Source organism: Cucurbitaria berberidis (assembly GCF_010015615.1).
Source record: "Cucurbitaria berberidis CBS 394.84 unplaced genomic scaffold K460scaffold_3, whole genome shotgun sequence".
NCBI lineage: Eukaryota > Fungi > Ascomycota > Dothideomycetes > Pleosporales > Cucurbitariaceae > Cucurbitaria > Cucurbitaria berberidis.
In genome coordinates, this window is record NW_024468937.1 from 6,220,870 (window position 1) to 6,233,749 (window position 12,880).

The 12,880-nt window shown below is 52.0% G+C and overlaps 7 protein-coding genes across 7 annotated transcripts; 3 read left to right on the forward strand and 4 right to left on the reverse strand.

Moving 5' to 3' along the window:
• Window positions 1–685: 685 nt before the first annotated feature.
• K460DRAFT_285385 (uncharacterized protein) lies at window positions 686–2,632 on the forward strand (the record flags this gene model as incomplete). The annotated part of the gene is made up of 3 exons (XM_040928811.1): window positions 686–944; window positions 1,034–1,236; window positions 1,289–2,632. 3 exons carry the CDS (start codon window positions 686–688, stop codon window positions 2,630–2,632), a joined length of 1,806 nt encoding a protein of 601 aa, XP_040789409.1.
• Window positions 2,633–3,087: 455 nt separating this feature from the next.
• K460DRAFT_284608 (glycoside hydrolase family 17 protein) lies at window positions 3,088–4,317 on the reverse strand (the record flags this gene model as incomplete). The annotated part of the gene is made up of 1 exon (XM_040928752.1): window positions 3,088–4,317. The coding sequence occupies one exon, from the start codon at window positions 4,315–4,317 to the stop codon at window positions 3,088–3,090; it is 1,230 nt and encodes a 409-aa protein (XP_040789410.1).
• A 1,568-nt stretch (window positions 4,318–5,885) lies between these two features.
• K460DRAFT_132067 (uncharacterized protein) lies at window positions 5,886–8,404 on the forward strand. Its single transcript, XM_040926683.1, has 4 exons — window positions 5,886–7,178; window positions 7,239–7,494; window positions 7,569–7,999; window positions 8,053–8,404. Exons 1-4 carry the CDS (start codon window positions 6,205–6,207, stop codon window positions 8,363–8,365), a joined length of 1,974 nt encoding a protein of 657 aa, XP_040789411.1. The 5' UTR covers window positions 5,886–6,204; the 3' UTR covers window positions 8,366–8,404.
• K460DRAFT_132068 (uncharacterized protein) lies at window positions 8,405–8,813 on the reverse strand. The gene has a single exon (XM_040926684.1). The coding sequence runs from the start codon at window positions 8,681–8,683 to the stop codon at window positions 8,444–8,446; it is 240 nt and encodes a 79-aa protein (XP_040789412.1). The 5' UTR covers window positions 8,684–8,813; the 3' UTR covers window positions 8,405–8,443.
• On the reverse strand, window positions 8,654–9,688 carry K460DRAFT_132054 (uncharacterized protein). Its single transcript, XM_040926682.1, has one exon. It carries the CDS (start codon window positions 9,510–9,512, stop codon window positions 8,943–8,945), a length of 570 nt encoding a protein of 189 aa, XP_040789413.1. The 5' UTR covers window positions 9,513–9,688; the 3' UTR covers window positions 8,654–8,942.
• A 791-nt stretch (window positions 9,689–10,479) lies between these two features.
• Window positions 10,480–11,769, reverse strand: K460DRAFT_367605 (uncharacterized protein). The gene is made up of 3 exons (XM_040933604.1): window positions 11,521–11,769; window positions 10,685–11,458; window positions 10,480–10,627 (listed from the first exon to the last, which is right to left on the reverse strand). The coding sequence occupies exons 1-3, from the start codon at window positions 11,724–11,726 to the stop codon at window positions 10,510–10,512; spliced, it is 1,098 nt and encodes a 365-aa protein (XP_040789414.1). The 5' UTR covers window positions 11,727–11,769; the 3' UTR covers window positions 10,480–10,509.
• A 280-nt stretch (window positions 11,770–12,049) lies between these two features.
• On the forward strand, window positions 12,050–12,601 carry K460DRAFT_396147 (uncharacterized protein; the record flags this gene model as incomplete). The annotated part of the gene is made up of 2 exons (XM_040936086.1): window positions 12,050–12,195; window positions 12,227–12,601. The coding sequence occupies 2 exons, from the start codon at window positions 12,050–12,052 to the stop codon at window positions 12,531–12,533; spliced, it is 453 nt and encodes a 150-aa protein (XP_040789415.1). The 3' UTR covers window positions 12,534–12,601.
• Window positions 12,602–12,880: the final 279 nt, after the last annotated feature.

Below are 12,880 nucleotides of genomic sequence, written 5' to 3' on the forward strand. Positions count from 1 at the left end.
TGTGGTATTCCTTAGGCATCCATTCCTTCCTGTGCTTCGTCCGCGGGGCGAAAATCGGTAACGGGCTCGCGACGGGGTTCCTAGGTCGCACTAATGCGCACTGAATAGACAGTCAGGACTGCTGTCAACTAAGTGGTTGAGACCCAACGTGACTTCGAGTTCGTACTATGTAGCAACTTTTCTAGTGCCCACTACCTGGACGCTCTTCTTAGAATTAAGCGACCGTCTCTAACATCTCGGACGCTCTCTTGCTATACCCATGGACATGGGCAAATCGCATCATGCCGACTATCGTCATCATAGCCCAGAGTTGTGTTGGGGCGGTTGAAAGCGTTTGATTTGAGGCGCATCTGTAGGTACCATGGACGTTTTCATGCAAGGTAACAGCAATGACTTAATAACAGCGGCGATGATTCTCTTCAAAAACCTGACAGATCAAGCATAGCACATATATTGCAACTCGATGACAGTTTGAGCCAGATAGGACAGGATGGCTTCTGGCTCCTGGACGGACTCGATGAATCGCAACCATGGTTCTACGCCCACACCAAGATCGTCAGTCAGCTGCCTTTGAGGAATACCAAACGTACCTCTGCGACCATGAAGCCTCCATAGGCCCTAAAACTCAGCAATACTTGCGCAGTATAGCAGATATCCTAGGTAGGCACATATTGTCATCACTAACATGTCGAACGCCCAGCAGCCATCAAAACCTCCGGTTGACAAGCCAGAAAGGGCGTACCATGACCTTTCTGACACTAACGTCGTCGAGTACCTTATACGATCAGACGCGAATCATCTGCAAGAAGATCCGGATATTGAAGAGAACATTGTGTATCGTGTAACGCCGGGAAGCCAGATCACGAACAACCAGCTTATTGCGTGCTCGAGGCACTTCTCATCGTATTATGGTGTGTGGAGCGAATTTGCAAGCCCTGCATTGGGTGACTGGGCCAAGGAAGGTACGTCAGCTGTCAGCAGTTGCTGCAAATATGGATCGCATACTGACCATGGCGTGAAGGCCAAAAGATAGGGATGAGTCCCAATACACTAAAGGGACACAGTCTGCCACAGGGGGCGAACAACATCCTGATAACTGCTTTGAACATGAATGAGGCTGGGCGGCAGATTGCGCATTGCTTTGTGAGCGAGTGGGCACATGAGAATGGTCGAATCTGGTGGATAACACAACTGGTAGTGTTACCAAGTTATCGTAACCAGAGGAGAGCGACAAAGGTGAGCAATCACCCTGAGACTTAGAATGCTGCTGATAACTGGTCAACCGTAGATGCTAAAAGCCTTGGTCTTGCATTACGACATTGGCAAGCGAACCAATCTGAGAGACTTTGTCGGAGTGCTCAGCCCGCATCCGTATACCTTGAGCGCCGTCCTTCGTGTATTCGCCCGCGGTATCGAGTCGTTGCCGTCAAAGACGGATTGGGAAAAGACACCAGCCCAGTATCCGTATGCTCCTTTGCAAGGTTCCCATTACGCACCGATTATGAAATCCTCTCCAGTAGAATACGTTCGCAACGCCACGCCGTGCCCGGATACGTTGACCGCAAAAACAAACTTATATCTAAACCATACTGAAACGGATCTCGCATTGCAACGTATTGTATTTGCCATAAACAAGCAAGTGCGGCAACCGTGGCAATGGTTGTTCAGTGATCTCGCTGAGGGTTTCGAGTACCTTTGTGTTCTGGATTTCCAGTACGATCCTGAGTATAAGATGCGACCCCAGTTTGGCGATGAGGCCCAAGTTTTCCTGAGCGAGATTCCGCTGGAAGAGAGTGTAACAAGATCTCTTGTGAAACTGGCTCAGTCACCTGTCGACTATGCTGGTATCAATAAATATCTCATCAGCGCTCTAGCCTGTTGTAACGATGGTACAATGCGCCTGCACCAAAAACACAACTCAAAGACGGATGAAGTAAGTGATAAAAAGGTCCTTGAAGCGAGAGATTTAATTGGCAAGCACTGTTTGGTCATACGCCAGACAATGAATGCAAAGCGGATCCCTGAAAACCTTCGGCCGACATTTGATAGAGGACAATATCCGCTACCAGACCACCTCTTGACTTGGAAAGATCTTCGTATCTATGCGCAAGATAGTTTTGAAGATGATGAGACTCTTTCTGCCAGGCTTGTGATCTTGCAAACTATACACTTCAAGGAGCTTCTAGATGAGTCTGAGAGACTACGCAAGGATCCAGCGGAGGACAGTGGGGAGGAAGAGGAAGAACAGGATCAAGAAAACGTCCGAAAAGAGAGATCGAGTCCCCAAAGAACGCTTGTCGTAGATGACACCACGAGCCCTGAGACCGTAAATCCTGTGGCGGAGACACCAACCCTAGCCCCGGTGTCTGATGCGATGTGCAATCTTAAAGAGTGTCGACCTGCTGTACCACCCCAGGGAAGAGCATCAGGCTCAATGCCTAAAAGGTCGAACATACCCCTAAGGGTCGACTCGGATAGAGCACCAAAGTCAAACAGCCCTACTCCTAGCCCCCGTCTATTCTTCCCGAGCGGTTCATCGAGAGAAGCCTTTCGATCGAGTATCCCAGTCAGGCAGCTCCCGAGGAATTCTGGCAATGCGTTGAGCCGAGAGAAATGGTCAGGAAGCCTATGATTAGATTGAGCTCATGAGAGGGGGCGATGAGGTGCAAAGTTAGAATGGGAGGATGGAATACTACCGCATGTCATTTCAAGTCGTTGCTAATCATTTGACATTCGAATGGTGAGATTTGGATTATATGAAGTTGTATGTTGAGGTCAGATTAATCAAACGTGCGTGGAGACGAAAGAGCGGGGTCATGACGCAGCGATGTGGGTAGCGCCTTCTCTATTCTCGTTCGAAAGCTTCTTGACTCTTTCTTCTATATTACAATCACAATATAAAGCTCAATGTGGCGCACCAGTCGCTTGGTCTAAAGAATGATATACGCCTTCGTATATATGGACTCTATGTGTACTTGATGCAGATGATGATAAGGAATTCCCAGTCTCATTCTACTTCTAGATATCGTACATATACACAATGAGATCAAACACTGACGCTACTAGTCAGAGAGGCCGCTATCTTGTCTACAAAGCCCAAGTGGCCACGGCAAAGACGACAGACAACGCCAGAGCCATCGAGTTCACGACGGACACGGAAGTAATGCCTGCACCATTGCTCTGCTCAACACCTGGGCGACTGCTGTTGCCCTTGGGGTTGGAGGAGGAACCAGGAGTGGAGCTGGAGCCGGGGGTGTTGTAAGTGCCGTTGCCACCGCTGCCGCTGCTGCTGCCGGTGCCGGTGGTCGTGTTGCCGCTCGACGTGGTGCTGTTGTTGGAGAGTGGGGTTGGGGCAGGCAGATCCTTCTTCACCTTGCAGCTCAGATCGAAACGCGGCTTGGTGGACAGGTTGTCGGAGACGGCGAACTTGACCTTGTTGGCTGGGTTGGCGTCGCGCAGGGTGTACCAGAAGACGTTCCTCTTGCCAAAGATGGCACAGCCGACGTCCTTCCAGTATGTGGCAGCGTTCTCGACGGAAGCGGATCCCGCGCCGAACGAAGGACCAGAGTATGCCCAGCCAGTCTCGGTAATCCAGACGTCCTTGCCTCCTGCGACACCATCGATGGCACTCAAGGCGCTGTTCAAGAGGCTGCCGGCATTGCTGATCTGGTTGTCGCGCTCAGCCTCGTAGAAGGGGAAAGCGTTGACGGCGAGGAAATCGATGTTGTCGATGACGGCCTTGTTGGATGTGTTGACCCATGCGGTCCACGTGTCTACGTGGGTAATGGGAACGTTCTTGAGGGTGGTAGAGGCGAGGCGTTCGCGGGTGGTCTTGATGAACTTGACAATGGTCTCCGCGCTGTTGCCAACACCAGACTTGTTCCGGATACCGGGCTCAGACACACGATACAGATCCTCGCTGCCGACCGAGATGCCGATGATGAGGTCGGTGAACTTTGTGCCGTACTCCTTGACCGCCGCGTTCAAGGCCTTCAACTCGTTGTCGATGTTGTCTGTTCCTGAGGCCCAGATACCGAGGAGAAGCTTCGTGTTGGTTGCGATGGCGGCTGGGAAGGCCTCGATGGGCGAGTCCGCGGTGTTGGCCTGGATGTTGGAGTACAGGCGGATGGCGCTGAAGTTGCCGGGCGCGCCCTCGAGGTTCTTTGCCGTCTTGAACTCCTTCTCGAAATCCTTCTGTGTCTTCGCGGCGCCCGTGTCGTCAGTGGCTCCAGAGTTGAAGCCGAGAACGAGCGGGTCCTGGGCAATGGCGCTGCCGATCGTGGCGGCCACAACGGCGAGTGCTGTTGCGAAGCGCATAATGTACTAAATGTTCCAAGGGAGTGACTGTTGAAAAGTTAAATAAAGGAGAAAAGTCAATGAGTGTGTGTAGGAAGTAAGTAAGTACAGAGCGGTTGAGTAAGAGAAGAAGGTTAAGAAGATTCTCCAAGGAGCTAGGCCACCCCCTTGTTAGAATCAAGCGTGTGAGCTGACGGCCTTTCACGGATGCCCTGCGCTGGTCGGCACCCCGGAAATTGCGAACCGGGGAAAGGGCTCCACCCCATTGGTGGGGGTGAATTGCGCACGACTCAGCTGAGTCTAGGTGCCAAGAGCCGCCTTCCCCAATCCATCGCTGCCCAAGCCACACTGTCATCGTACCCTGAAACGGCGTCTAGGCATGTGTTTTAGCCCCTGGGTGTGCACATCCAACCAACACCGCAACCCTCGTTGATGTTCATGCATTGCCCGCTGAAAACACCATCAAGACAGGGGAAGGATGTTTCATTCTACCAAGACGGTCAGGAGTGGTGAAGGCGAACACAAGACACCACCACATGTACGCCTCCAATGTGCACTGCCAAAGGCCCGACTCGGACAGCCAATATTGCATCAGTCATCGCCCCATCCTTTCTACCGTGCTTTGGGTTTTCCCATAATAGGTTGACGAGGCTAGAACGTGCAATGTCACGGCATATACCTGCCTGCCCCACCTCGCAGCACCTTCGGGAACTATACGAACTCCCTCTCAACAAGGCCTGGCCGTACCCCTAGGAAGGAGTCTGTCAAGGTCCTCTTACTCATTCGCCAGTCCTTGGCTTCCATTTGTCGCCATCACTTCACCCAGACATCTCGCCAGTCTCAGTGTCTTTTAGAACTTGGGGTAGAGAGCCAGCAGGTCGCTTGGAATGTGATAAAGCACGAAGTTGAGGTTGGTCAACCAAGTCATCGGTAGCTTATATTTAGCCTACGCCGTGCCACCGCAATACGAAAGGAACCCGACTATCCATGTCATGTTTTTGGCTTGTCTTCATTTCCGAACGATGGGTACAGCTTCGCATCAGGTCACTCCAATTACCCCCACACCACAACGACCTCAAAGATCAACTTTCCCTTCTCGCACTCGAATCGCTGGGAGCGTCTGACCTCGACAAGATGCGCAGACGGATGGTTATATCTACTCCAACAACGTCAGTCAGCCTGACCCTCAATGTTCGGAACCTATGCAAGAGCCTGGGCGATAATCAGAGCATCGACGCGTACACATATTGTTTTCAAGTCGATGCCTAAGACCGGTGCTAAATACACAGCTGAAGATGCAAGAACAGCATGACGCTGCGCCCAGGCATTGGCGGATCGAAATATTGATTTATTGCAGTATTGAACATCGCCATCATTAGCGAAACCACAACAGACATTGTGCTCTATTTGGAACCTAGCCCATAAACGTACCTCACTCGGCCTTTCCTCGAAGCGCTACACATACGGTTGATCATGGGAACGTGCGAACATGTCCAGAGTAAAACCAAGAGGCTGAAACTAACCGTCGCGAGAGGACCCGACAATGATTGTACAGTCATGCGCTCGCGAAGAAAAGAGTGGTAGCTCTGTGTAAAGATGAGGGGTAAATGTTCATAATGGTAGTCAAACCGTACCGTTGTTTCAGCCATACAAGCTGCTCGCGCAGATTGGTTGACTTCTACACCCACGCCACCTTGGCACGTCCAGCCACAACGACATTCTAGGAGACCAGACATTATCTGTAGCGTGTGCAATCGAGCTGTGCTGCCTTTTTCATGCGTTCTTCTTGTATTTAGCAGGCTGAACGCGGGGTAGGTGTTTATAACCCGTACCAAAGGCACTAAAGGTACCACGCAAGGTAAATGACTGAATGAGCTTTTTCGTCTTCAATTCTACCAGGTTTTTCTGATGTCTGAACTTCCAGCACAGGCTGTCCATCGCGGCTTATGGACGAACCTAGAGCGTGGACCCGTTATGGGAAGCACCATTACCACCGACACGCAAACGGGAAATCTCATCGTCGCGCTTCTGGCTATCCTCACAACACTCGGCGCACATCGCCTCTGGAACTTGGTCACATTTGCTTACCATCAAGTCCGCGCAAACGGGAAGCCAGCAGATGGGTTCTTTCGTCAACAACAAGCCCTCCTCCGCTCGCTACCAGCACCTGCTGCGTTGTTGACCGACTGGATCAAACTGTGGTGGGTATGGAGGAAAGCAGATCGAGCGTTTCTACGCTCGTCTATTCAGGTTATCTTTGGGGTTACATTTACTGTGGGCACTCTCCTCGCCGGTACGTTCACCTCACTCGCGGTATCGACTCCCGATATTCAAGTGCTCGTGCAAAGCCGTCAATGCGCGCCCTGGAGCCCTGACCGCATAAACAACGCGAGTGGAAGCGTAAAGGCTGCGTACGGACAGTATATCGGCGCGACCCGAAAGTCGAGCATAGACTATGCCACAGAATGCTACCGAGACTACTCGGTGGTGCCCGAGCGTTGCAAGATGTTCACCCGCCCCAGCATTCCCTTTTCGCAAGCCCGAGTGGACTGTCCTTTTGCTACCACCCTATGTAAAAATGTCTCCAAGCCAGCAATTCAACTCGATTCTGGTCTGGTCGATTTGAACGACGGCCTAGGATTAAACCTGGCCCCATCGGAAAGAGTTCGTCTCCGCAAAAGGACTACATGTGCAGTGCTTGAGATTGAGAATCGAACCTCAGTTGTGAACGTGTCATCTCTCACATTTCGTACTCGCGACCCTCTACCAAACGAAAAGGCTTTGGTCTTACACTTGGGACGCAGCTTCGTCCCCGGCAATGAAAACTTTACGTTTTCCATGAGCCTGTTACTCAGCAACCTTTCCTCGGACTATAGCAGTGTGTAAGTCAAAGGCCCGATCCACTTACTACTGCTATAGGCGTTTTTTAACATAAGGGATAGGACGGCAAGCAACTACCAGACAGAGGCTCTTAAGACTTCTGGCACGTTTACGCCGCCCCCAGAGATGCAGGGCCTTGACGCCGACATATTTAACATTCACGTTGGTAAAAACAACGTCCTCTATCGTCAACCCACCAATGATCCCCTCTTCGCAGCACATAGGCCTCTCAAAACGGGTGATTCCCGACCGGAACAACAAAACGTCACATACTACAGATCTGATTTCGTTTTTGGGGTACTGGGATGTGGCTTGCAGGTAAGAATAGCTTTTCCAGTCTTACAAACTGCTCCCCCATAGCCTGATATCACGAGAGAACTAATCCATGGCAGTACCAATTCTGCCACGCGCAAGCCAACGGCGCACCAGACTTTTGCAGCAATCTCACCGGCTTACCGAACTGGGTAGAGGACTTTTCCCTCGAGCAGTATCCAAACGCAAGCAATATCCAACGAGCCATCCTGCAAGACCTCGGCCACGCTATGCTCAATACAGATATCCAAATTGCCAGCTACGACCTCAAAGCGCGCAAACTCATCGAGAATGCTGGCTTCATCAATTCGCTGCCAGACGACCAGTGGGTGCGGGAGGTGGTGGGCTGGGAATCCACGCTCTGGGCTTCACTCCAGATCGAAATGGCCGAATATGCGATTGGCAGAGCGGTCCGCGTACCCGGTGCGGCCGCTCTTATGAAGACGGACTTGACCGATGGAGAACAAGCGCTTTGTGGCAAGCAAAGAATGAAGAACCCGGGAGGCTTTGTGTAAGTGCTCTCTATGCACGTACTGAGTATCCAACGCTAACCTTGCCCGCAAGCAACATCAACGTGTTCGCAGTGTCCTTTATAGGGGCTTTCTCACTCGTCGTTACACTTCTCGATCTAGTCCTTCTCAGACTGATTATTGTGCCGAAGCGCTCTCCGCGGATAGATCGATGGATTCAGGACGGCATCTTCCAGTTGCAACGGCGCGCGTATGAAGCACACGGGGAAGGAGTGTGGTCTCGTCTTGAAAAAGATGTTCCCATGACTACTTCCATCGGGGAAAAGCTCGCGGAGCTGCCGGTGGAGTCGCAGCCGCTGTGTACATGTATCGTCGGCGTAAAGGAAGTGCAGCAGCAGGACATGTGAGGGAAGGTAGGTCCTAGAGAGGCTCCATTTTAACCCCGTCTACAAGCGAAAGCGCACATCAAGGACACGTTCCATCTCCTATAATCGAGTAGTGGTAAACAGACTATATCTTATCCTCCACCCACCCACCAATGTTACACAGCGTTCAATTATACCAGCTAGTACCCCGGCCCGAGGAAGAGTACATCTACGCCTCGCATCCCAGCCCGAACTAGGTAGGATTGTGCTTCTGACAGCTCTAGCTAGCTGTAGACCCAACCCAACCCAACCCAACCCAACATGGCATGGCATGACATTACATGGCTCACTTAGCCTCATGTTGCTTTCCCTGCACTTTATACCAAATTAGCCTTCCGACTGTTCTCGAACCATTGTATGCCTCGAGACAAAAGCCGTTGAGCTAGCCACGTGGACAGCAAAAGGCTCGTTTTCGATCCAGGCGTAGAAGTGGCAAGTATATAAACAATTCCAAGATTTTGCTCGCCTAAACTCGGGTTTCGGGTTTCATGCCCCTCCGTACCTTCGCGTTGATGCATCCGATGCTTGGCAGCGCTGGAGTTGTGTGTATATTGACGAGTTACATATAGTTATGAAAAGGCACACGTGGTGAATGGTTAAGCTTTGAAGGCGAGCAGGACAGGGAAAGGTTGTCATTATTTTCGGCCCTAATGTGGCAACGGTAGGCAAGACCAGGCCTCTGGAAAGATCCCACGCATGCAAACCAGGTTTTCTTCTCATCTTGGATCTGAATCTCCCTGTCGTGTATACGTTGAACGGCGGCTGGATTACTACATGTCTGAAAAATAATCTGGGACTCGGAATCTAATCTGTGGACCTGGCGGCAACGGCGAATTAAGGCCACTGTGCCTGGACATTGATGCGCTGTGGCAATCTTATCGGTCAGCGAGGAAATTGTTGAGTTTCGGGATACGAGTAGCGTTGGGTCCTGTCCGACTGCATACCTGACCACAGGCAAGGGGCACTGCTCAGGGCTGTGAGGGATGTTTTTGACCTGAACTACGTGGTGCGGACAGAATCGGTTGGAATGGCGATGCGACACTGTTGAGTGCTCAGGGCGTTCAAAGGTGTGTGTGGTACGGTAACTGCAGGCATGGACATTAGCAACTGTGACTTGAGGCTCAGACATTGCTTCATGTCGGGTTCTGTTCACCGTCCTTCTACAATTCCAACCTCAAACTTGCAGTCCGCGGAGCGACATCGCAGCCTCGAAAGTTCCGGCAATTGATCTGACACCCGTAGTGGCACACCAATCGCGTGCAACATGGGCAACACAAAAACCTCCACTATGCAGATGCGAACGCCACCTCGTGCAACGACCAAGACGACAATCGTACGAGCGATGCACTTCTGCGCTGTCTCTGCTGGCGGGTGGATGCAAGCGTAGGTAGCACGGCATTTGAAGCTCCGTTCAGCTCGCCGCTCGTGTGCTCGTCCCTCCGACGCCGCGATGTGGGAAGCTGTCGGGCTGTACTGGGCTGATGTTGCGACGCAGACGAAGGAGCAGAGGTGATGGTGTTCTTTCCGTAACCCGTTCCAGTGGGATGTCAGCTCTTGTGCAAGGTCGTAACGGGGTCTCAAAAGAGGGGTTGAGAAGCGAGGGTGTGGGAATGTGTAACGTCGCAGTGCCGAGGGCATGGCGCTGTCATTGGTGGCTGGCCCGCTACAGCTCGGATATGGCTGTTCGTCATACAGTAGCGTAGAACAAGTACCCGATGGGTTGACGTCGGAACGTGGGTTGGGTGAGAGCGCTGGCGAAGGATCTGCATGAATGATTGTTAAACACTGCCATAGAGGTGAAACGAGAACGAGTTGTGAGAAAGCGAGACCTAGTGGTTAGCATGCGTCAGAGCATATGTCAATTTAACGAGATTTGGTGAACAGGTCTGGCGGTCCGAAAAACCAGGTTGTGATATTCAATGGAGTTGGTCATGCTTGTGAGGACGCAATAGGCTTAGTTGGCCCTTTGCGCGCGACACAGTTCTGTAAACATTCCAACATGGACCTCTCTCGAATCCCCCAAAAGTAACAATGGGTAATTGGTGAAGATGAAGATAATGGAGAATAGGGGGCAAAGAATGAACAGCGTCGTAGTAGGTCGTCAGGATGTGGGGGGGAAAACGAGATCATGCGGCTTCAGGGCCTGGTGCAGCTGGATCGTCGACACCGAGGGCTCTGAGCTTGGCCTCGACGGCGGCAACGATGTGAGGGTCGAACTGCTCTTCTTTCTTGGCTTTTTTGATACTGCATCTCGTTAGCACCCAAGCTTGAGAGAGAGAGAGGAGATAGGCTGGTACTCACGGTGTTCTGGTACACTTGTCACAACGCTCGTGACCACAGCCGGGACACTGTGGCGAGCCGTTGACGAAGAGCCCATGGCACTGCTCACATTCCCAACGCACTCTTGCTCGTGGTTTTCGCCACGTACGCCTAAACTTCTCGAGTTGCTTCTCCACCTCGGAGTCGCTGTCGGCGTCGGCGTCGGCATCACCAGGGTAGCCCGTAGGCCACTTGGCCAGCTTTGCGGGTTCTCGCGGACAGGTTGTGCACCTGACATGGTGGCATTGCTCGCATACGGTGGCGGTTGCCGGGATGAACAGAGTGTGGCACTTGTGGCAGCTGCGCCTGACTCGCTGCTTTGGCGGGTCGAATACCAACTCGCCGCCCGACCTTGTCTTGATGGTGAAGGCCTTCTTCTTCCTAGGCGTCTCGGTAGTGTCCTTGTCCTTTTGCTTTTCTTCGGCTGTCTTCTTCTTGGGATAGCGAGGACACTTCTTGCAACGCCTGTGCTCACACTTCAAGCACACCTTGTCGGCGCCGTAGATGGTGCCGCAACGATGGCAGCTGCGGTGGACGCGCATGCGAATAGACTTCTCGACACGTTGGACGGTGGGGATGGGAGCGGGGGCAGCAATCCATTCATGCGACTCGAGCGTGAGGCCGTACTTTGCGAAGAGAGCACGAGCTCGTTCCTGCTGCATTGCGCGGCGATCGAGCACCTGCGGGTCTGAGGTGGGCGCGGGAGGCGAAGTCGTGGATTCCTGAGCAGGAGCCTGGGTGGTAGTAGTAGGGGCACTATGGTATGGGTGGTAAGTAGAGTGTAGACATTGTGGTGTGATGGCTGAGGGTCAACGTACGCAACGGCTTCCTCTTGGGCGACTTCCTCTTTGGCGGGTTCATGTTGCGCCTGGGCCTGAGGGGTGGCAGATGTGGGCGAAGTAAGGCTCTTGGTCGACTTTTCCCGCTTGAAGACACTGCTCATTCTCTTGACATATTTGCCCAGGCTCATACGGCGGTCCACATTTTTGTTTTCCGAGGGCTCGGACTCAGCTGGGGTCGCCATGGTGGAGTGGAGATGGAAGACGGAAAGATCAAGTTGAGAATCAACGCAGGCGTAGGTCCAAGGTCAGATAATGCATGCAGCTCAAACTACTAAGTCCCGGGGGAATTGGCGGTTGGATGTGCCTCGGGACGCCCGGATTGGTGCAATGCAGTCGACACTTGAAGTTTGGCGTGTGTGGTCAAGCGGCACACACACACACACATACACTCACAGGGAGAAGCAATGGTAGTAGTAGTAGTAGTAGTGAAGGGGTGGGGAGGGAGCAGTGGCGGCTAGCTAGGTATTATGGGCAGAGGGAGAGAGGCTTTGGCATCAGCCCATGAATGACCCACCCACCACCACCACCCGGCTTCCCAGTGCGCTGGTTTCGAGCCGACCCCAAACTACGCACAAGCGTCGCTGCGGAAGACAGCGAGCGCGGCCCGTTCGTCGCAGCCTGGGCCCAGAGGCTAAATCGGGGTAGTAGTAGGTATATCTATGCTTGCTACTCCTCCTACCAGTCCCACCCGTCGACGGCTTGCTGGAACTACTACACTGGCTTTTGTTCTCTCTTCCGCCTGGGCACGGCAGCCAGAGCATTCTTCGCGCAACACAACCACAACACGACACAACACCAGGGAGCACGGCAGACAGCAGTACCACGGGGTGACGGATGCATGCACCTCGCGCCCATGGCTTCTGATGCCCGGCACAACAAGTCGGCTGCGGCCATGGACGCCGACGGACCTGTGTCCTCTTGCGGTTACCAGCGGGCGCCTATACCCAACCAGGCCCTTGGCCGCCTCCGCGGACCCTCTCTGTCAATAACCTCCTTGGGCATTCCCAGGGTTGCCAAAACCATGTACGAGCGAGCTTCTGAAACCCTGCTTGTCCTCGGAATGGTAGCTCTGGGGCATGGATGGGTGTTTACTAAGTAATTACTTAGTAATTTAGTAATTACTATTTAGTAAAGCCTAATTAGGTATAGTACCTAGTAATTACTATTTAGTAATTACTAAATAGTAATTACTAAAAAAAAAATTTAGTAATTACTAAATAGTAATTACTAATTAATACTATTTAGTAATTTAAAAAAAAAAACTTTTTAATAAAATATTAAAATATATAAATTTTACTATATTAATATTATATTAAAATTCTAAATATAGTACTTT